The following is a 24,087-nucleotide window of genomic DNA, read 5'->3' as shown; positions in this document are numbered from 1 at the left end:
ATCTGCTCAAAATATTTTCTATTCTCTTCTAGTACATGCTGTTCTTCTTCTGTCCAAAATTCTGATGGTGTTGGCGCTGGTAGTGGGACATTACAAGCTTGTTCCATGTCAGGTAGAATTAAAGTTGTTGACCGCCTAGAATAATCTAACAATTCTTGATGAACATTTTGCGATTCAAGAAGCTCTTTCTCTAATTCTGCGACATTCACCTTGTTAAATTAAGCACTTTTTTCACTGAAACACATACACGTCCTCACAGAACAGCACCGCAATACGAAATGGCGAGACAGGTCTGCCTGGTTGCTAACAACACAAACTAGATCGGGTTGTTATCAACAGACAGTGGTGGGCGGAAGTGACGTAACTGTTGCCAACACATGATTTAATCTTGTCTTGCCATTGGAGGAATATAGAAGACAGGCTTGCTGTTTGTTTTTACCAGATCAATACGGTAGTTATGGCTTACCGACGAACGGGCAGATTGGATCAATACGCACGCTGGCTGCAACTAGTTAATATTTCAATGGAAACTAAATTTAGCGTTGCACAGAGAGAAAGGGAGAATGTACGTTCTGGGTTACTGATTCCGACAGACCCGGCATTGGTTCAAAACAACCTTACTTTACTGTATTTTTTTTGTATGGATTTATGCAGTATTTTTCTGATTTTGTCGCATGTTTCATTTTAGTAAAAGTTTAGTCCAGAAGCCTATTTTGCGTTAATATTTAGGGTCTGTCGGAATCGGTGAGCCAGAACGTACATTCTCCCTTTCTCTATAGTCTCTGATAATAGTGTGAATTTCGTCACAGTCATTCGGCTTCGACATTTGCAATTTCGGCAGCCATTTGCAAAGTTTGAAATGTAATTAATGCACGTGTGATTTATGCACATGACGGGATTATGATAAGATGGAACATACCAACTGCATATTTATATGGGCATTTCAGTATTTTCTTTTTGGCACTACGAGAAGGATTAGTTGCTAAGCTGAAAATGCAAATGAATGACTGGTGTACTGTTACTCAAAATAGGAATCTTGCCATCTTTGTATCAAAGAGACCACTGAACGACTTCATTTTCTGCTTATCATTTCATTATTACTTGCTTGTTCCTTTAATTCAGAGACCACTAGGTCGACATAATATTGGATGCTTCGTTAACAAATCTTCATCTTTATCGTACTTATCTTTCTTGTATGTGTATTCATGTCACATCCTATTATTTATTCGGTTAAATTCAAAAACAAATTCTTACTAACTTTAAGTGTCAACAAAGCAAGTTTTCTTTTTGGATTAATTAGCATTTGAGTTACGTACGCGGCTTAGTTCAGCTCCGTTAAATGCACCAAAAAAGCGGTGAAGATTTTTGTACAGAAAAACGATAACCTTTTTTTTCTCGTTTGCAATAGCATAGGCCAGGTTTGTGCAGGTACAATTTCTTTTCTCTCTCTCTATTACCTTCCTCGGAAAAAAACCCGGATTTCGTATGACACCGGCGCAGCAATTCAGTGCACATGCACCGAGATAAGTACATATGGAAAAGTATTTTTTTATTCTTTTAACAATTGTCTTTTCTTTGTCTCAATGTCGTGTGATGTCGACGTCACGTGAATTATAATTGCCTCGTCATTAGATTTATGCACAATTGGAACTTTATTTGCTTGGGAGTTTTGGGAGCTATTTTCTCAAACCTTGTCACGAAGGTCAAACGAAGATTCGCAAGAAGATTTGTTCTTTAAATTGTCGTTGTCAAATTGTTCCAATGATCAACCACGATTGCAATCTTAATGATTACTTTCATTCTGGTTGGTTTGGAGCCTTGACAAAGTAATGCAGCCCTTTTTTGTATTTTTTTTTTTTGGAGGGGGGGGGGGGGGGGGGCAGTATTGTATGTACACGTTCTAGAAAGAAAAGAAAAGAAAACCTTGTTGACAAATAAGGGGAAGGAAAATACCACTAGGTCACATCATCACAACCTGTTTGTTTGTTTGTTTGTTTGTTTGTTTGCTTAACGTTCAGCCGACCACGAAGGGCCATATCAGGGCGGTCACAACCTGTTGAGTAATCAAATCTGCTTTGAGGATCATGAGAGAGAGGGGCCGGGGATGGTTGGGAAAAATGAAAACAAGTCGCGTAAGGCGAAAATACAACATTTAGTCAAGCTGTCGAACTCACAGAATGATACTGAACGCACTGCAATTTTTCATACTCGTAGCATCGTCAGTCCACCGCTCGTGGCAAAGGCAGTGAAATTGACAAGAAAAGCGGGGTAGTAGTTGCGCTGAGAAGGATAGCACGCTTTTCTGTACCTCTCTTCGTTTTAACTTTCTGACCGTGTTTTTAATCCAAACATATCATATCTATATGTTTTTGGAATCAGGAACCGACAAGACATAAGATGAAAGTGTTTTTAAAGTGATTTCGAAAATTTAATTTTGATCATAATTTTTATATTTTTAATTTTCAGAGCTTGTTTTTAATCCAAATATAACATATTGATATGTTTTTGGAATCAGAAAATAATGAAGAATAAGATGAACGTATATTTGGATCGTTTTATAACAAAAGTTTTAATTACAATTTTCTGATTTTTAATGACCAAAGTCATTAATTAATTTTTAAGCTACCAAGCTGAAATGCAATACCAAAGTCCGGCCTTTGTCGAAGATTGCTTGGCCAAAATGTCAATCAATTTGAATGAAAAATGAGGGTGTGACAGTGCCGCCTCAACTTTTACAAAAAGCCGGATATGACGTCATCAAAGACATTTATCGAAAAAAAGAAAATAACGTCCGGGGATATCATACCCAGGAACTCTCATGTCAAATTTCATAACGATCGGTCCAGTAGTTTACTCTGAATCGCTATACACACACACACGCACACACACACAGACACACATACACCACGACCCTCGTCTCGATTCCCCCTCTATGTTAAAACATTTAGTCAAAACTTGACTAAATGTAAAAATGAATTACTGTACATTGTGTTACATGTGCAGCCAATGCAGGCTCACTGGACCGCAACACGGTGGCCTAGTGGTAAGGCGTCCGCCCAGTGAGCGGGAGGTCGTGGATTCGAACCCGGCCGGGTCATACCTAAGACTTTAAAATTGGCAATCTAGTGGCTGCTCCGCCTGGCGTCTGGCATTATGGGGTTAGTGCTAGGACTGGTTGGTCCGGTGTCAGAATAATGTGACTGGGTGAGACATGAAGCCTGTGCTGCGACTTTTGTCTTGTGTGTGGCGCACGTTAAATGTCAAAGCAGCACCGCCCTTCGTGGTGGACTGGGCGTTAAGCAAACAAACAAACAAAGGCTTACTGGAAATAATCAACACGGGCCTAACTACAAGTCAACAACCTTCCTTTCACGTTCTTTGTCTCATGATAATGAAAATGCCGATTGTTTTGTCTTATGATAATGATAATACCGATTTCTGATTAGGCACAAAATAATGTTTGTTTTCGATGACAACATCCAACCACCCCATACCCCCCCCCCCTCCCCGCCATTCTTATCTTGGAGAGTGGAGCTGTATAGAAACTAGAAGAGGAAGAGGGGGGGTGGGGGGGGGGCAGAAATTGGACAATGTCCAATAAATAAGTTAACCAAATCAACGGCCTTTAAAGAGTCTGCCTTAAGATCAACGTGCTCCGTACAACGGACAATAACTTTCAACATGAAAGACATTAACAATATCAACACTCTTTGAAGAGTCTCGCGTCGTCGCGATATAACCTTCGTGGTTGAAAACGACGTTAAACACCAAATAAAGAAAGAAAGAAAGAAGAGTCTCGCTCTATGTTTAACGGGCAAAAATAAACTGACTGCAAACCATGATCCAACATGATCTGCTATCTCTATAGCTAGCAACCCTCCATCTTGCCAGAGAATGTCAGAAAACCAACAGACTGTCAACACTTTCGAGAATTAAAGGCAAAGCATTCCCACTGAGTGAACCAGTGAAAGAATATGCTCAGAATCTGCTGCTAGTTGATCTTTTCAGAAGTGTACTGTAGGGTTCTCTGGTGGTGGTTCAGGGATACGCGGTAAGCACCCTTCAGCTCCGCCCATTGCTGCTCTGAGAAGTAGTTTCGCCAATCGCCACATTCACCTAATTGGACGAAGAAGAACGGAATTCCATTGAATATCTTCATTTTTCTCTCTCTCGATTTGGTTGTGAACATTTTACAATAACGAGAATTTTTTTTCTCAAAAGATATGAACTAAACAGTGAACTATAAACAGAAATATCGAAAAAATGTTGCTGGCCGCACCATCTACCTAATCGCACAAACAGGTACATGTACCATTGAATTTTGTCGTAAATCTCTCAGTTTCTTTCCGAACATTTTCCAATAACGAAAAACGGATATTCGTGAAATATCAACATTGTGTGGACTATAAATAAAAAAATATATGACCAGGTTGTTTTTTAATTGTTAAAAATCCAAAGATAGACAGACTGCTAACGTTTCAAAATTCAGAATCAAAAAGTGAACAAGAATAGTAGATTATTGGAACGTTTAATTTATGTCAAAGCAAAACATTACTTTTACACTACGTCGACCCAGCGGTCTTTTAACATTTATTGTTATTGCTAAGGCCTAAAAAAAAAATAGGTGTGGTTACGGTAACCCGACCTACCCTATTTTTAGGGGCCGACCCTATAACTTTTTATTACATTTGTCAAAAAAAACAAAAAACAAAAAAAACAACAAACCCGAGTGCAGAAAACGCAATGAAAGCGACAGCGCTCGAGTCGCACACTTATTTCCCTGTCAAGTAGGTTTAATTTGTACACATTAGAAAAAAGAGTTAAAAAAAAAAGTGATTGCCTACCTTTCTACCCTTTTTTTTGTGTGACTATGTTACCTTAACCACACCTATTTTTTTTTTGTCTAACAGAGCTGTATGGAACGCCAAAACTGACTTTTTACTGGTTAAAATCTACCGGTAGATTACACAACCTACCGGGTATCTCTGCACTGGATTGGTTCTCTTAACAGTACCGGTAGAATGTGGGCCAATGGGAATCTACTGGGCATCTCAGGCTCTCATTGGCCCAATTTATACCGGTATTGTAAAGATAACCAATCAAGTTCAGATATTCCCGGAAGCTTTAGTAAATGTACCGGGTAAAAAGTCAGTTTTGGGGTTCCAAGACTCAAGACCCTAAGACGCAAAGACTCAAAATTGTACTGTCCTTATAAAAACAAGGAAAATTGCCAAGCAGTGTCGGGCGAATTAAGAATTCCACTAAAAACCATAGAGGTGTCAAATTGTGTGCACTTTTCTCACCTTTTCTGTAGACGCATGAGTTCCCGTCCTTGGAAATAGGCACTGTGATGTCGACCTTCTTTAGCGACATGTTGGCGAAGGATGTCTCCTGCTGAATGATGTCCAGCGTGTCGTCGGTCACTTCCACGTTCAGGAAGTCGGCCAGTCGTTGAACCTCTTTTTTGAAATCCTGTCAAACAGAAGATGCAAAACTTATCTCCTGCGCCTTGGAAGAAAAACACGCACTTAGTTCACACAATATAAAATTCTTTGAAAATGTCTCACTCTCAACTGGAAGCAGCCAGGATGTTCCCGTTCGGTGACAGTTCAAATAGAAGTATGTTTGTACTGTGTGTAAAGGCTCGGGGAGCTCAGTGATCAGACACAGATGGTTTACGGGAGGCGGAGGGTGCCTTAATCTGGTAGATAAACTGTATGAACGAAATGACACACGCTTTATTTTAACTAATACTGCACTATACATTTAGTGGGTACTCACCGCGTGAAGATCTTCGTATCTGACCAGCAGAATGTTTGACGTGGTGTCCATGCCTTTCAGCCACTCCTGGGTGTGCTCAAACCACGAGTTGTAAGGGACTGTAACAGAATAATAGGAGTTTTAAAGAACTTTCTACTTTTTACTGCTATACACCTTAAAGTGATAATATTTAGCAAAACAACTGTCTCTCATCGCCCCAAGAGCTATACATTTTAGATTGGGGAATGTAATTATGTGACCACATTCCAGAAATACCTTAAAAACAAACGTTTAAGCGCTCAGTTACTTAAATTGAAAACGGCTTTGTTTTGAGTGTAATTTTTATTGTGACCCCATTTTGCGCCAGTCATAATTTGTATCCTACCTTTCGCCCCTGAGTGGTCTAGGAAATACAGATTTGAAATTGAGCCGAGAGCTACAGAGTTCGTTTGGGTGTTGAATAGATGACAACATACACGCATTAAAAAAAAAAAAGGAAGATCAACTGTAAATGTTCTAGAAGTTAATCCATGCGTGTGGCCAACCTCACCAGGTTTTAACAAAGTTAAACAGTGACTTCCGGGAAGAACTCTGTCGTGTTTTTACATTTAGTCAAGTTTTGACTAAATGTTTTAACATAGACGGGGGAATCGAGACGAGGGTCGTGGTGTATGTGTGTCTGTCTGTGTGTGTGTGTAGAGCGATTCAGACTAAACTACTGGACCGATCTTTATGAAATTTGACATGAGAGTTCCTGGGTATGATATCCTCAGACGTTTTTTTCATTTTTTTGATAAATGTCTTTGATGACGTCATATCCGGCTTTTCGTGAAAGTTGAGGCGGCACTGTCACGCTCTCATTTTTCAACCAAATTGGTTGAAATTTTGGTCAAGTAATCTCCGACGAAGCCCGGACTTCGGTATTGCATTTCAGCTTGGTGGTTTAAAAATTAATTATGACTTTGGTCATTAAAAATCTGAAAATTGTAAAAAAAAATTTTTTATAAAACGATCCAAATTTACGTTCGTCTTATTCTCCATCATTTTCTGATTCCCAAAACATATAAATATGTTATATTTGGATTAAAAACAAGCTCTGAAAATTAAAAATATAAAAATTATGATCAAAATTAAATTTTCGAAATCAATTTAAAAACACTTTCATCTTATTCCTTGTCGGTTCCTGATTCCAAAAACATATAGATATGATATGTTTGGATTGAAAACACGCTCAAAAAGTTAAAACGAAGAGAGGTACAGAAAAGCGTGCTATCCTTCTCAGCTATCCTACCCCGCTCTTCTTGTCAATTTCACTGCCTTTGCCATGAGCGGTGGACTGACGATGCTACGAGTATACGGTCTTGCTGCGTTGCATTGCGTTCAGTTTCATTCTGTGAGTTCGACAGCTACTTGACTAAATGTTGTATTTTCGCCTTACGCGACTTGTTATGAATTGTGTGAGAGTGATTTTTCCTTGGCTGTTACAATAACCCGGTAGAGTTATGTCCGAACGACATCTATTACGAGACCCCCAAAACATCAACAAAACAACAAGAACGGTAGGTTATTAGCAGTCTATCTGTTGTGGGATTATTACGAGTCAAGTTAGGCACACACACAAAAAAGTCTGTTTACAGTAACATAGGCAAAAAAATAGGGTCGGTAGGTCGGGATTTTTTTTTCTTCCCAAAAACCATATTTTTAAGTTATTTTGCCAAGAAACAAAGACTTTTTTTTCTCCCCCAAATGCCAAAAAAAAGTCTAGGGATACCTGTGGACTGTAGTTTGTGTGGCTGCTTTGGATACCTGTGGACTGTAGGTTGTGTGGCTGCTTAGGGTACCTGTGGACTGTAGGTTTTTCATTTTTTTTCATTTTCATTACTTTATTGTCCCATCGCTGGGAAATTCGGGTCGCTTCCTCCCAGTGGAAAGCTAGCAGCAACGGAGTCGCGCTACCCAGGTGTCTGCGTGTTTAGGTGTATTCAGCCACCTGCACTTATGGCAGAATGACCAATGTCTTTTACGTGCCATTGTGATGACACGGGGGTGGGACATGGCATCCGTCTCTGGGTCTGCACATAAAGTTGACCCGTGTCCGTCCCGGCCCGAATTCGAACCTGCGACCTTCCGATCACAAGTCCAGTGCTCTACCATCTGTGGCTGCTTTGTATACCTGTGGACTGTAGTTTGTGTGGCTGCTTTGGATACCTGTGGACTGTAGGTTGTGTGGCTGCTTTGTATACCTGTGGACTGTAGTTTGTGTGGCTGCTTTGGATACCAGTGGACTGTAGTTTGTATGGCTGCGTATTAAATTTTAGTGTGTGTATGTGGTTCTTGCACTCTCCTCTTCCGTGAGATGGACATTTCATGTGTGCAGTGTTGACGCGTTTGTTGTCATCATGGATAGTGTACATACATTAGCAGAACACACTTTTCGTCTTGTACCCAGAGCAAATTGATTCTTGATGAGTTTTGTGCTTTGTAAGTTAGTGCAGAATAACATTCTACGGACAAGTGCAATTCAGACTCGGTGTTGATATTGTGTAATTCTGATGCAGTAGAGGATCATTGGGAGTACTAAGATCACCGCCCCTTGCAGGTCACAGGTAACACGGGTAGTTTACATTTCCACATTGATCTTTCATACACACATGCAGCCATTATCCCCACCAACTATGTTTTTAATAAAATAAAATGAATTGTATTGTCTGTCTGTAATTTATTAAAAGTCACACTTTTTTTTATTTTAATCAATTTTCTTTTTCAGGCTTGATATTGACGAAAATAATCGTGTTTTAAGTCTAATAAAAGTTCAGCCTTGGATTTTGAAAAAGGTCAGCTACCATAAACAACGCCTCTCCTGATAAGGCGGTGGCGCCGATGCCCGTAGCATCAATCTAAGCGTGACCGCTGACTGGCACTGTCCTAAAGTGCGCTTATAATAATAATGATAATAATGAAACATTCTTTTATAGCGCTGTTCATTGCCAGATAAGAGTCTCGTGGCGCTTTACAAATCCATCATACACTGCCGCTCGCACTTGCCTCCCCAATTGAGGTGTTCAAGAATATTTCCTCCCAAGCCCCCTTCTGTTTTCTTCACACCCCACCCTGGACCAACTAAACTGCAGGCTGAATTAGCCGTGTGACATAAACAATATATATAAGGCATGTAGGATTTCTCACTAAAGCATAGTGCTTATTTTCAGCAATCCTAGTACGAGACAAGTTGTCCATTTTCCACAGACTTGACTCACTATTTCCATCCAAAAAGAGCTCGAAGAAGCCATTCCAGTCGCCGGAGTACTCGAAGACGGTGAGCTTTTTGACAAAATGGTAGTAAGACACGGCCACGTCCCATGGGTTCCTCACCACCCACACGATCTTGCAGTCACGTGCTAGGAAGTCACGTGGGATGCGCAAAAAGGGCATGTGCGTGGAGAGCACGCGCGGCGATGGCAGCGCCCCCAGCATGTTGGCCGGAAGGAAGTCCAGGGGCATGATGGTTTCTGACATTAGAGTGGGGCTGCTCTTCTTCAGCATGGAGACGATTTCCCACACCCAGTGGGTCCCTGAAAAGGAGAGAAGAGTTCAAGACCTTAAAGTATGTTGATTTTGTTTATTTGGTTGCCCGTAAGATCTCCCTCCACCCCTCCCTCCACCCCCCTCCCTCCACCCCCACCCCCCACCCCCCACCCCACCTGTAGATTCCTCTGTTTAGCTTTAGTTCCCCACCCCACCCCCAAGAATTTATTTTTCTGGTTGACTCTTGTGAAGTCTACTGTCAAGGGAAAATGTGATAGTGGTTTCGACATGATTACAGTGCCCATGAAATCGTGGAATCAGTCTTATTTTTGTGCGAAGTCTCTTGGTCCCTGATGAAACGGTCTCGCGGAAGCGCCGACTCGCCTAATTTGAATAGGTAAAATCAGTGCTTTAGTGAGGGACGGTTGTCCTGTGCGATGTGTTGTATGCTGTGACCCCTCTGTATGAATGCAGTGGTCGTGAGGTTGACCTTGTGAGGGTGATGATAGTATTACGTCAGAGAGCGATGCGAGACTGATGCGAGCCGATGTGTTTATTGTGTAGAGGGATGAACGTGTTTTCTTGGTTGGAGTAGTTAGCTTCTAGTTTAATGACTGCGACGAAGAGAGAAGAAGCTGAAATGAACTTGTGTCTTAGGACAGACAAGAGTTTCGGACTATACCAAATTCCAGGACTTTAGTGTGTGATTCCGAGGACATGTGTTGTGAACAGCGGTTCCAAGGATTCTCAGTGAAGGAAGTGTAGTGTGAACAGTGACGGACTGTGTTTTTCTTCGGTGTGACCAGAGGTATTGTGTTGTGTTGATTTGTGATGAAGATGATTGGATTGGATTCAATAGTGAAATGTTTGAAATGTTCATTCGTTGTGTGCCGTGTGTCATGGTCGAGTGCGTGTTAATTGTCATCATCCCGTAAGCTTGTGTGTGATAGTGTGCGACTCGGTGTGCAAAAATGTATAAATGAGTATGCGAATGTAGAAACCCCGTGTATGGAAAAGCAAACACCGGACCACAAAGTCCGCAAGCTCAATTATTCCCTGACATCCATCATTATGGATTAACGTCAAACACCCCTTTACCTTCACAGATATATCGACCAAGCGGTCTTTTAATTGCACAGACCAACAATAATGAGACAACACATATCTTGAAAAAATCTTCAGCGGCTTGCAGTGAAGACACAAGCGAATGATTGCATGCATCAAGCAAACAACAAGACAACCTACCACTCTTCGGGTATGTGGCCAAGAGCACATCGTCCTCGCGGGCCTCGAAGTTTTGGAACTTATCCAGGATGTTGGGGTCCACGTTCCGACTCAGCAACAAACCGTCCGCATCCAACAGGCGCAGCACCTCGCCTCCCCCGTCCTCCAATTCCAACGCTTGAAGACCTGTCTGCACACATCATCATCGACATCAGCATCATCGTCGTCGTCCTCATCGTCGTCGTCGTCATCATCATTATCATCGTCATCATCTTCGTGTTCAAAATCATCGTCATCATCTTTGTCGTCGTCGTCTTCATCATCATCATCGTCACCTTTTATAAATTGCCCATCTCATAGTAATGTGCAAACAGCTGAATGTACTTTTTCACTGCGAAGAAGCAACAATAAATACTTCTTTGATACAATTATTTCCACATTCTCTTCCACATTGTCCTTTTTGGCTCACGTAAGTGTAGCCTATGCGATCGTAACTTTGTCTGTCTGTGCGTGTGTGTGTGTGTGTGTGCGTGTGTATGTCTGTGGTAGAAACTTTAACATTTCGTCATTTGAAGACGTCACATTATGGCGTAAGAGGGTTAGACGTCACGCGAAGGAAACAATTTCATCTTATTCCTTGTCGGTTCCTGATTCCAAAAACATATAGATATGATATGTTTGAATTAAAAACACGCTCAGAAAGTTAAAACGAAGAGAGGTACAGTAAAGCGTGCTGTGCAGCACAGAACTACCGCGCCAGAAAGGCTCGTCACTTTCACTGCCTTTTGCACTAGCGGCGGACTACAGTCATTGTGAAAAAATGCAGTGCGTTCAGTTTCATTCTGTGAGTTCCACAGCTTGACTAAATGTAGTAATTTTGCCTTACGCGGCTTGTTTTCATTCATCTGTTTATTAGCTTGCTTATTGATCCATTGATTCATGTTTTCTATAACAACAACCCCCCCCCCCCCAAAAAAAAAACATTTTAAAAATAAAATTAAAAAATAATTTATTTAATTAATTTTTACTCTTCATTCATTCATTGTTTTCATTTACTTGCTAATTGATCCATTGATTCATGTTTTCGATGACAACACCACCACCACCCCCTCCCCCCCCCCTCCCCCCGACTTTTTTTTATTTAATTTTTTTTTAAATTCATTCGTTTATTTAGTTGCTTATAGATTCATTCATTGTCCTTGTCCATCGGCCGACTGACTGACCTTGGCATATTCCTGATCCTGTTCATCCTCAACGTCGAGGCGAGCGTTCATCTCCTGCTCATGAAGGACCAGCTTCTCGATCGTCTGAGCCACGTTTGGAGACTGGCAGAAGGTCGTCATGATGATGATGGTTCTTCTTCAGGGTCCGATAATGATTGTGTCTATATCCGTTGGCCCGTGATGTTGACAAAGTGGGATGTCAGTTTGAGGTCCTGGGTGCTACCCAGATGATTATGATGATGATGCTCCTATTGCTGGAATGCTGGTTTGTCTTGGAAAAATAAGAAATGGGCACATATTGCAATTATTCCTAAGTTAAAGTCCCAAAAAGTTTCAGTTCAAGTTTGTCCTGAAAAAATAAGAAATAGGCACATTATTTATTTTGGTTTTGTTAATTGTTACATGTTTTGGTTAAATATATAAAATGTTGTGACGTTTTGTTTTAAAAACATAAATGGAATGTAATAAAAGAATGTAGCGTAATAATAAAAATAATAATAAAGATACAAAGATTAATAAATAAATTAAATTTTAAAAAAAATAAAAATACAAAAATTTGGGAGAATGTATTAGAAATAATGTTTATGAAAACATGAAATATATAAGAAATAATTTTTAATAAAATAGGTGTTTAGGTTAAATGTTGATTTATTTTGTAGGTATTTGCTGATCTATTTATTTTTATATTTTTTATATTTCTTTTATTTTCCTTTTTATTAATTTCTTTTTTAATGAATTAACATACCTATTAATTTGTTTAAGTTATTGATTTATTGATTTATCGATGGATTGATTGATTACTTTATTTATTTTTCATGATAGAAATATCTTATAAAGAAGTTGTCGTTATTTTAAGATTGTAAAATAAGACATCTCCGTTTGTAAGCCTTAATATCTCAGAAGAAAAGCTGATTCCCACCACACACAAAAAGAAAAGAAACGAAAAAAAATTGGCACAAATTGCAAATATTCGTAAGTTAAAGTCCAAAAAAGTTCAAGTTCAAGTTTGTACTAGAAAATAATAAATAGGCACATTATTTTATTTTATTTTGTTAACTGTTACATGTTTTGGTTGATTGTATAAAAATTAATGTTGTGACGTTTTGTTTAAAAAATATTTATTACCAATTCAGTGCCCCATATGGCTTTTTGACAAATCAGGACGGATTCTAGGTGACCCTCTAAATGTTATAACGTTCAGGCAGGGACCCTTTTTTTTACCAAGCTAAAAATGAACAAGACAAATTAAAAATTTAAATCAGCAATATCAGTGTGATTTATTCTAAAGAATGACACTTCAAATGCTGTCAGATAATACTCTCTTTATCTAAAAAATACCGAAAAGCGAGTTTTGTCGGTGGGTGCTTTACGGAACAGCGAGGCACCGCCCATCCTCTGAGTGTGCAATGCCGACCCGCTCACTTGAAATCTAAATTTTCAAAGTTCGTAAAAATCAAGTGAAATTGGGTCACTCGCCTTACGTCAAATGTATCTTTACGTCATTTCCCATCCGTCTGGAGTCGGTTCTAAATCTGTCGCTCTCTGTTCAACAAGAAAAAGCGAAGCAACCGAAACGCATGTTCAACATGGTTTGTTGTTTGTCAAACGCATTTGACCTTTGAATATTCACCACGTAAGGTGTGTTACTCTGATTGGCTGACCCAGGTCACGAGAATTCTTTGACTGACTGGTATAATCAGGTAGGAGCGCTCCAGTTCCCATTGCGGCTGTTCTGTCTAGCGACGCTGTACTGTCTGTGTTGACGGTATAAAAATAGCCCAAGTCCTGGAGAACATAGCAATATAGAATTGATTATTTCTCGTAATTGGTAAGGACTTCAAAGCTAAAACTTTGCAAGGAAGCTTAATTTATACATCCCCGCAACGATGGGAAAAGCCCTGGAAGTAATTAAATTGGACAATGTCAGCCTTTAAATAAAATTAAAAAAAGAACATTTTGGTGAGTGTATAAGAAATAATGTTTATTGAAAAATAAAATATGTAAGAAATATTTTTTGATAAAATAAGTATTTAGGTTAAAGTTTGATTTATTTTTTAGGCAATTATGATCTATTTTAATGTTTGATTTTTATATTTATTTTATTTTAATTTGTTTTTCTTCATGAATTTGCATCCCTGTTCATTTGTTTAAGTATTGATTTATTGATTTATTGATTGATTAATGATTTTTTTTTATTTATTGTACACGATAGAAATATATTATGAATAAGTTGTTGTTATTTTAAGATTGTAAAATAAGACATCTCCGTTTGTAAGCCCTAATATCTCAGAAGAAAAGCTGATTCCCACCACACACAAAAAAGAAAGAAAGAAGAAAAAAATGGTCAAAGATCGCAATTATTCGCAAGTTAAAGTCCCAAAAAGTTCAAGTTCAAGTTTGTCCTCGAAAAAATAAGAAATGAGCACAGATCGCAATTATTCGTAAGTTAAAGTCCCAAAAAGTTTCAGTTCAAATTTGTCCTGAAAACATAAGAAATAGGCATATTAATTATTTGGGTTTTGTTAATTGTTACATGTTTTGTTTAATTATATAAAATGTTGTAATGTTTTGTTTAAAAAATATATAACTGTAATGTAATAAAAGCATGTAAAGTAATAATAATAAAGATATAATAAACAAGAAGAGCAAACGCTCGATCGAGTCACTTTCGCAGTTCTGAATATTATATGAGGCATCAGATGGACAGGAAGAAATTGCTATTCACAACACAATGAGTCACGTTCACATAAAATTTGAGCCCGGTCACTTTTATAGTTTCCGAGAAAAGCCCAACGTTAAGTTGTGTGTTGCCGAACAGAAAAGGCTAGTTATCTCCCTTGTTTTTCTGATAACGTTCGTAAAAGGCTACAGATGTAAATACTTTGATGTAAAGAATAATCCTACAAAGTTTCAATCACATCCGATGAACTTTGTCAAAGATATAAAATGTCTAATTTTTCACCTTGAAAAAGGTCAAAGGTCAACGAAACCATCGTTAAAGTGTAGAGGTCATTGGAGGTCACGACTAAACAAAATATGAGCCCGATCGCTTTGATAGTTTCCGAGAAAAGTCCAACGTTAAGGTGGTGTCTACGGACGGCCGGCCGGCCGGACGGCCGGCCGGACAGACTAACACTAACCGATTACATAGAGTCACTTTTTCTCAAGTGACTCAAAAATAATTTTTAAAAAATGAAAATAATAAATATAATTTAACGAAAGTAAAAATAGTAAAACTTCGGTGAGTGTATTAGAATAATTTGTGAAGTAAAAATAAAAGATTTAAAATCTTTTTTTTTTTTTTATAAAATACTGTAGGTGTTTAGGTTAAAGTTTGATTTGTTTTTAGGCATTTAATTTTAATTTTTTAATTTTTAATTTTTTTCCTTATGAATTTACATACCTATTTATTTGTCTAAGTATTTATTTCTTGATTTATCGATTGATTAATGATTATTTTATTTATTATACACAATAGAAATATATTATGAATAAGCTGTTGTTGTTATTTTAAGATTGTAAAATAAGACATCTCCGTTCGTAATCCCTAATATCTCAGAAGAAAAGTTGATTTCAACCACACACACACACACAAAATGGTCACAGATTGCAATATTGTTCGTAAGTTAGACCCAAAAAGTTCAAGTTCAGGTTTGTCCTTGAAAAATAAGAAATTGGGCACAGTTTGTAGTTATTCGTAAGTTAAATTTCCAAAAAGTTCAACTTCAAGTTTAGGATAACCAAGAATTATTGTAATAGTCTCGGTGATTTCCGGGTTTTTAGTGGTTTTTTAATTTCAGATTTAGTCTCAGGCTGACAGATTGACTAAATGTTTTGTAATCGCTCCACGCGACTTATTTTTTTTAATCAGTGTTTTATAAACCACGTATACGTAAATGCGCCCGATATTTTCTTGTCATCTCCAAAGTTAAGGGATCTATTAAATTAAAAAAAAAAGTTATTCATTACTTTATTGTCCCAACGCTGGGAAATTCGTGTCGCTTCCCCCCAGTGGAAAGCTAGCAGCAACAGAGTCGCGCTACCCCAAAGTCAAGGGATCTATTAGATTGTCCCATCGCTTGGAAATTCGGGTCGCTTTCTCCCAGTGAAAAGCTAGCAGCAACAGAGTCGCGCTACCCCAAACTCAAGGGATCTATTAGAATTTTGTTTCATTACTTTATTGTCCCATCGCTGTGAAATTCGTTTCGCTTCCTCCCAGTGGAAAGCTAGCAGCAACAGAGTCGCGCTACCCCAAAGTCAAGAGATCTATTAGATTTTTTCAAAAAAAATGTCATTACTTTATTGTCCCATCGCTGGGAAATTCGGGTTTGTTTTCTTTGTTATGCTAAAAATCGTAGTATTTTATCTATCGGGCCGAAACCACCCCCCACCACCCAGCATAGAGGCTCTAAACAACAAATATTAATAATCATAAAAGGCATGTATTACTTTGTGGAATGCGATATTTTTACATTTTTACATTTTTACAAATCGCGGTTTTAGGTTCGACGTACTGTAATTTGTAAAATGTTTTCACATTTTTACAAATCACGGGTTAACAAGCCCTGGTTCTTTTATATATTAATTCCAAGAACTTTATTTTAAAATACAAATTGTTCAACATAAAACAGAAGCAGACTAGCCTTTTTTCCAAATCTGTAAATCATTTTTTGTAACAACCATGAAATAAAGAAAAGTCATTGGTTAAAAAAAAAATTAAAGACACAAATCGTAGGAGAAGAAGAAACAATAAAAATTGACCTTTATTTCAATTATAAACATCCACCATTGCTGATAATTTTCACAGGTCATTAGATATATTCAAATCACTCGGCTTCGGGCAAAGATGGTCTGTATACAAATACAGTAGGGAAAACTGTCACAGATATGATAAACTGCATAACTCCAGCCCAGTAGACGATACCCGCTGTTATTCGATTCAATCGAAGCATGCGTGAACACACTTAACTGGGGTAGCTCCCTCAAGGTCTTGGGAGGAAAAAAACATGTGACGCATATATAATTCGGTAGAGTTCAAGAGTTCAAATCGCGATCCTGGTCGGCGCCTAGTGCTTTTAGTTATGCGCTATAGAAATCTCCTTAATAAATAAATAAATAAATACGAATGTACGTACGTTTAAAAATGCTTTCTTTCCGAGTAAATTACATGTTTTAACCGTCGTCAGGTTTCTACACACGATATTGGCACCCTTTCAACAAGGGCGGATAAAGAGTTTTAAAGTGTAATTAAACAGAAATGTTGAAGTGTCAGCTTATGGGCGACAGTGAGTTGTTTTTTTCAAATGTTTTTAACATGAGTTATTTCTAATATGCTGACTGTTAGCAAATGATAACAGACATGTCGAGAAAAAAGATATAAAGCATGAGCCTTTTAGGCGAATGCTGGTATCGTTTGTGAGACATGTCTGTTATCATTTGCTAACAGTCAGCATATTAGAAATAACGGTTTTATTACCGTTTAATTCGACCAAAAGAAATTTCGAAGCGACCCTGCGAATTAGACAGAACAGCCGCAATGGGAACTGGAGCGCTCCTACCTGATTATGCCTGTCAGTCAAAGAATTCTCGTGACCTGGGTCAGCCAATCAGAGTAACACACCTTACGTGATGAATATTCACAGGTCAAATGCGTTTGACACACAACAAACCATGTTGAACATGCGTTTCGGTTGCTTCGCTTTTTCTTGTTGAACAGAGAGCGACAGATTTAGAACCGACTCCAGACGGATGGGAAATGACCTACAGATACATTTGACGTAAAGCGAGTGACCCAATTTCACTTGATTTTCCGAACTTTGATAATTTAGGTTTTAAGTGAGCGAGTCGGCATTGCACACTCAGAGGATGGGCGGTGCCTCGCTGTTCCGTAAAGCACCCACCGACAAAACTCGCTTTTCGGTATTTTTTAGATAAAGAGAGTATTATCTGACAGCATTTGATGTGTCATTCTTTAGAATAAATCACACTGATATTGCTGATTTAAATTTTTAATTTGTCTTGTTCATTTTTAGCTTGATAAACAAAAAGGGTCCCTGCCTGAACGTTATAACATTTAGAGGGTCACCTAGAATCCGTCCTGATTTGTCAAAAAGCCATATGGGGCACTGAATTGGTAATAATATAAGATGTTTGGTGGCTTGTTGACAGACCAGCATTTTTGTTGGTCCAAGGGGACCATATCGTCTTTTGTTTCATCTTTATCGACCAAGGCCGAAGGCCGCGGTTGATAAATATGAGACAAAAGGCGATATGCTCCCCGAGGACCAACAACAAAATGCTGGTCTGACGACAAGCCACCAAACATCGTTTTTGTCATCATTTTGGTTGTGCAACAAAATGCACAATAACCCACAGGGAGACGAATTTTTAGAATCCAACTCCGGGCCACAAAGCATCGCCACAGTAGCTCGAGATAACAGGTCAAACTTGTATGTGACGTCAAACGTAGCTTGTTGACGCTTTTCTTCCAGTCTCAAAATTTACAGAGCTGCGATCATACGTGTGAGTTCAGTAAGTGTTGAGCATATTTCTTTTCTTTTTAAGTGTTTATGACTTTTCGTTGTGGATTTTGCGATTACAGAGATAAGTTGCAAATTGACCATGAGTCGCCGCGGTAATTATCAACATTGATTGGGTCTTTGAGAGTGAATGCTTACAATCGTTGTCCTCGGAAACACAAATCCAAAGCCGCGATGGTTCCACACATCAAACAATCAGCCTGATTGGCTTTTACTTTGACAATCCACGTTTCACCTGAAAGCTTGAACCCATTCACCACCTCGATTTATTGCATGGGGAACATGAGATTTATTTCCCAGGTGTTTGTGAATGAAAACTCGTGAAAATGATGACAAAGCTTTTTATTGTAACACATACAGCAGTAGCCATGCTCCTTTTGGTAAGCATGCCACACAATGAAGTCTGTCTGTCCACCTCTCTTCCTGTCCGTTTGTCTGTCAGTCTATATTATGTCGGTCGGTCTGTCTGTCTGTCTCTATATTTCACTCTATCTCTGTCTGTGTCTGTTTGTCTGTCTGTCTTTGTGTGTGTATGTATGTGACAGTGTGTGTGTGTGTGTGTGTGTCACCCTTTCTGTCACTGTCTGTTTGTCTCTCTCTCAGCAGTGTGTGTGTCACAGTGTGTGTCACAGTGTGTGTCTCTCTCTCTCTCTCTCTCTCTCTCTCTCTCTCTCTCTCTCTCTCTCTCTCTCTCTCTCTCTTCCAAGAAGCCTGGAACTTGTCACTTCTTCAAACACGACACTAAACATTTTCAACACTCGTAAAGCTTCTCATTCGACGAGCAAAGGCTGGGATTGTTATGTAGGCGTGTTCTGAGAAGACATAATGCATGTTTAGGGGCAGGGTTTCCCCGAAAACGAACTCGGCCTATAAACATTCCTGTGTGATACTTTACCTATAGGTACAAGAGCCCTCTGACCGAATTCCTGAAAGCATATCAATAAACCTACGTGCGCGTGGTCTGACGTAACGAGTATGCATGGACGAAACATACTCAAAGCAAGTCAATAAACTGTTCATGTGGCCTGATGACGAAAAGATTACGCACAAGCTAAAGACTCTCAAAAGGTACCAACAACAGGTCTTGTTCGACAACGGTTTTCTTCTTCAGAATAAGGACATTTTCTTTTGGCTTGATCCTGTATAACATGTTCTTCTATGATGTAAGCACTATTTACTTATTTAATCAATTAAAATAATACATGCACGCACGCACACACGTACACACACGTACACACACACACACACACACACACACAAACCACGCAAAACGTCAAGCAGTTAATAACTAACACTACAATATTTTCATTCTGGAAACAAAAGTCAAATCAGAGGTCAAGGAAGCCGTAAGTCTTGTTTATAACAAATGTGCAGTTAATGTTGTGCGATGCACATTTTCTTGGCATTTAAAGATGCTGTTTGTTTTAAATGCGCACTCCTTTTAATGAAAGCAGTTCGGCTCACAATCATAGATCTGGTCAGCCGACACACAGAGACAGACAGACATGGAATAAGACCATCCCTCCACTTGGTCACATACCAAAATCCAAGAGCCCGGCTGCTTGCTCCAGTGAGTTGGATTAAAAAAAAATTGATATCTTTAAAAGGCACTTGTTTTTTTAACAAAATTAGTTCATTAAAAACAAATTCATACAGTAAACAAAGGGCACCTAGGTTGTTGATTTTGGGTATGTGACCAAATGTGACCCTCCACCTTTGCATGATTTTTATATTTTTACATTTTTTTTTAAAGAGTTTGTTTATGCTCTATCCAGTGGTGAAAACCGTTTAAGAAAAGAGCGAAAACTGTTTGAGTTATAAGCCTGTGACTAAGGTGACCCTCACACTGTTACCAGACACTCCCCGGACTTAATATTCGGTGCGTCCCGCTAGCGCTACGTGTCATTTGTGCTACGTATCGTTTGCGCTATTTTCTGTAGTGCTATCGACACAAATTGCCAAAAACAGTAGTGCTATCGGCACGTAGTGCTATTGCCACAATTCACACATGCCATTATCACTACGTCTCAATAGAACTACGTGTCGATATCACTATTTGTGACCCTGCACCACGAAATGAGTCGCATGTCACCTCGCGCGGTTCTGCGCTGGGCTTCATATAAGTCCGGGGAGTGTCTGGTAACAGTATGAGGGTCACCTTAGTCACAGGCTTCTAACTCAAACAGTTTTTGCTCTTTTCTAAAACGGTTTTCACCACTGGATAGAGCATAAAAAACTCTTTAGGAAAATGTAAAAATATGAAAATCATGCAAAGGTGACATGCGACTCATACCGTCGTGGAGGGTCACATTTAAAATGGGGATGGTCTTATTCCATGTACAAGCCCGACCAGATCTGATATGGTGAGCCAAACCCTTCACGGGAAGGAGGGTGCCTTTAATTTTGTATCAGAGGAGTGTTTTCAATCAATCAATCAATCAATGAGGCTTATATCGCGCATATTCCGTGGGTACAGTTCTAGGCGCTCTGCAGTGATGCCGTGTGAGATGAAATTTTATACGGCCAGTAGATTGCAGCCATTTCGGCGCATATTTACCTTTCGCGGCCTATTATTCCAAGTCACACGGGTATAGGTAGACAATTTTTAACTGTGCCTAAACAATTTTGCCAGGAAAGACCCTTTTGTCAATCGTGGGATCTTTAACGTGCACACCCAATGTAGTGTACACGGGGGGAGGGTTCGGACACCGAAGAGAGTCTGCACACAAAGTTGACTCTGAAATAAATTTCCGCCGAACCTGGGATCGAACTCACGCTGACAGCGGCCAACTGAATACAAATCCAGCGCGCTACCAACTGAGCTATATCCCCGCCCCTGTTATTTACTATAAGCAATTTTTAATGTACTGCACAGATCAACAAAACAGGAACATGATAAGGTGGACATATCAGACAGACAAATCTTTAGGTCAAACTATATTTGTATTCCTGCATTTTTGTTTTACTTTCGCTTCCTAATTATGATTTTTTACAACTCGTTTATTCATGTTTTAATCTTGGTTTGAGCTTTGAATTTTTGGGGGACAGTTATGGTGGGGTGCACCGGTGCTTGTGGATAGAAAGTGACGTGTGTAGTGTGTTCTTGAAAATATGTGTGTGATGTGGAGGTGGAGGCTTACCTATGTTATCCTATCTACAGGTATACTGGGATTACCTATTTTATCCTATCTACATGTATACTGGGCTTAACTTTTTTCTTTCTTATTTATAGGTGTACTGGCTTAAAAAAGAAAAAGTGTAAAGCATCTGCGATCATCCAACAATAAGAATGATAATGATAAAATAAAATAAAATAATAATAATAATAATAATAATAATAATAATAATAATAATAATAATAATAATAATAATAATAAAACACACACACAAACACACAGCAACTAAAGAATGAGTCCGTCACCAGAGTGCATGTACTTACCAGTTCCTTTTTTGCACGACTGATACCAGCGAGGTTGCAGCAAACCTTTGACAACGGAGTGAACTGCGTTTCGTCGAGACGAGTTTGGCATAAACACAGTAGCCTCCCCTATAGAAGAAGAATCGAGTCAGAGAGATCGGTGATATATTTTTTTTCGCTGAAACTTCCAGAATTTCTTTCCGAATGGACGCTAGTTTCATGCTTGTTAGCTATGCTATTTCTGCAATTTAGCGTGACAGGACAGCACGTTTCGTCCTGCAGTCCGGACTAACGATCTAACAGCAAACGACAAGAAGAAGATCTGTTTGAAAAAACAATGATGTGGCTAAATGACTCCACAGAAAAATATGTGTCAGTGCGTGAAGGTAGTGAACGCGTGACCTGTTTGGAGTTGTGGTTAAGAGTGTGGCAGTGTTGATAATGGTTATGCACTTTTATCGTTGTTACTTATGAGATTGTGTCGTGTTTCATCTGTGTGACTGTAGGCATGATTACAATTCAGGTAACGTACCACTGACTTTATGACAACGTTACGACCGCTTCAAATTGTTCTTTGTTAGTGTTGTAGCTTTCGCTGTAATTGACTCATTCTATGTTACTTTTAATTTTAAACTTTTTTTTCTACTGCTCTTGTCATTTACTTCTTTTTTTTTCTTCTTTTTCCCCCGGATTGATCTTGTTTTATTATGCTGAATCCATAGAAGGACTGATTTAATTCGTCTACATCCCTATTTTTTAATGCATAAAGATCGGCAAATAAGTAATGCCATCATGCATAATGTCAAGAATGGCACCCACATCGGCAAAATTTAAAAAAAATCATAAAAGTTATTTTAAGATATAGTTCATTTACACAGAAGCAATCAAAATGATTAAACTGAAATTTTTTTAATAAATGAAACCTTAAACTTATAACGAGATATAAAGTGTTCTTTTTTTTAAATAACTGTTTTCTTTATTATTCTTTTGTTAATGTGTATTCCCAGTTCCTTTGTAATATTGGCAGGGGTTAACTTAACGCAATGTTAGAAGATTCAGAAAAGTGAAATAGTTTGAAAGACCGTGCAGGATTACCAATTGCACGCAGGGATACCACAAGCCTTTTTGAATACAATACGCATAACGCTAGAGGATAATCATGTATCTTTTCTTTGATGACAGACCCGTGGTCATTGTTAAATAAAACATTCTAAACAAACAGACAGAGTTCTCATCTAAACACCATCACTTACTTATGTCTTTTTTGTTTCCCCAAAAAATGACAACTCTTTCAATGATTTCTCTCTCTCTCTCTCTCTGGACTTGAGCAGACGACAAAATGGGCCAATCGGCGACAACGTTTCAAGCCGGTCGATGACTGAAGACTGAATGCTACAAGTTGGGGGGTGAATATTTGTAAACATTCGAGGGGGCGGAGTCAGGCGGCATTCTGGGATACACAGCTGGATCGGAGTGGGTGGACTGACTTGCCGCGCGATACAAATTCATTGAGATTCTAGTCGAGACGTGAAGAGTATTTTGTTGCTTAGCCGTTCGTTCGACCGTAGATGGGTGTTGTGACGTCATACGCACCACTAGTTCGACCGACCCCGATTTCGCCTACGTACGCGACAGGGGGATAGCTTGTCTGACTGGTCGCTCGACCGTCCCGGATTTCGCCCACGACCAAAGCAAGGTTAAACGTAACGAGAAGTTGCCTGCACTGTTATATAATCATATGGAAAAGACGACCGTAATATATTATGTGTGTGCTAGTTGCGTTGACTTAATCGGTCACCTGTCCTTCGGGAGTTGTCCAAAAATGAGTACGAATTTCGGTTGGGTGGTTCCGCTAGTATGACAGTTCAGAAATGAGAAGAGAACGCTTGGATGAGGATATTAATTTTTGAGTGTGTGCGTGCGTGTGTGAGTGTGCGTGCGTGTGTGTGCGTGTGTGTGCGTGTGTGTGCGTGTATGTGCGTGCGCGTGCGTGCGTGCACGCGCGCGTGTCGGAGACAGAGAGCTAGAGAGAGAGAGAGAGAGAGACAGAGACAGAGACAGAGAGACAGAGCCTGAGAGAGAGAGAGAGAGAGAGAGAGAGAGAGAGAGAGAGAGAGAGAGAGAGAATACTGAACTGTACCAAGTTTTACTTTTTAGAGGAAAAAAAGGTTTCTGCTGAGCATTTTCTTCCAACGTTTTAAGGGGAAAAAAGGACAGAAAATGCAAATAAAACAATTTTTGTGAGAGACTTTGTGAGCACTAACGTTAAAGGACAAGTTGAACAAAATAGCCTGGGCTCGTATTCTTGAAAACGCTGCAACCTTGTGTCCTGTAAAGTCAAACTGTCGTTTAACTACCGCCCGGTATTTATTTTTACTGCCCAGTAATTATTTATTTT

At 39.1% G+C, this 24,087-nt stretch overlaps 1 protein-coding gene across 1 annotated transcript; it reads right to left on the bottom strand.

The window, feature by feature from the left end:
* Positions 1-3,559: 3,559 nt before the first annotated feature.
* Positions 3,560-23,864, bottom strand: LOC138976219 (sulfotransferase 1C2-like). The gene is made up of 8 exons (XM_070349054.1): positions 22,943-23,864; positions 21,711-21,818; positions 11,733-12,003; positions 10,531-10,699; positions 9,018-9,332; positions 5,782-5,879; positions 5,304-5,472; positions 3,560-4,116 (listed from the first exon to the last, which is right to left on the bottom strand). The coding sequence occupies exons 3-8, from the start codon at positions 11,850-11,852 to the stop codon at positions 3,992-3,994; spliced, it is 996 nt and encodes a 331-aa protein (XP_070205155.1). The 5' UTR covers positions 11,853-12,003; positions 21,711-21,818; positions 22,943-23,864; the 3' UTR covers positions 3,560-3,991.
* Between the last annotated feature and the right edge of the window lie 223 nt (positions 23,865-24,087).

This window comes from Littorina saxatilis, linkage group LG9 (assembly GCF_037325665.1).
Source record: "Littorina saxatilis isolate snail1 linkage group LG9, US_GU_Lsax_2.0, whole genome shotgun sequence".
NCBI classification, from domain to species: Eukaryota; Metazoa; Mollusca; class Gastropoda; order Littorinimorpha; family Littorinidae; genus Littorina; species Littorina saxatilis.
This window is presented reverse-complemented; position numbering and strand designations above follow the sequence as displayed.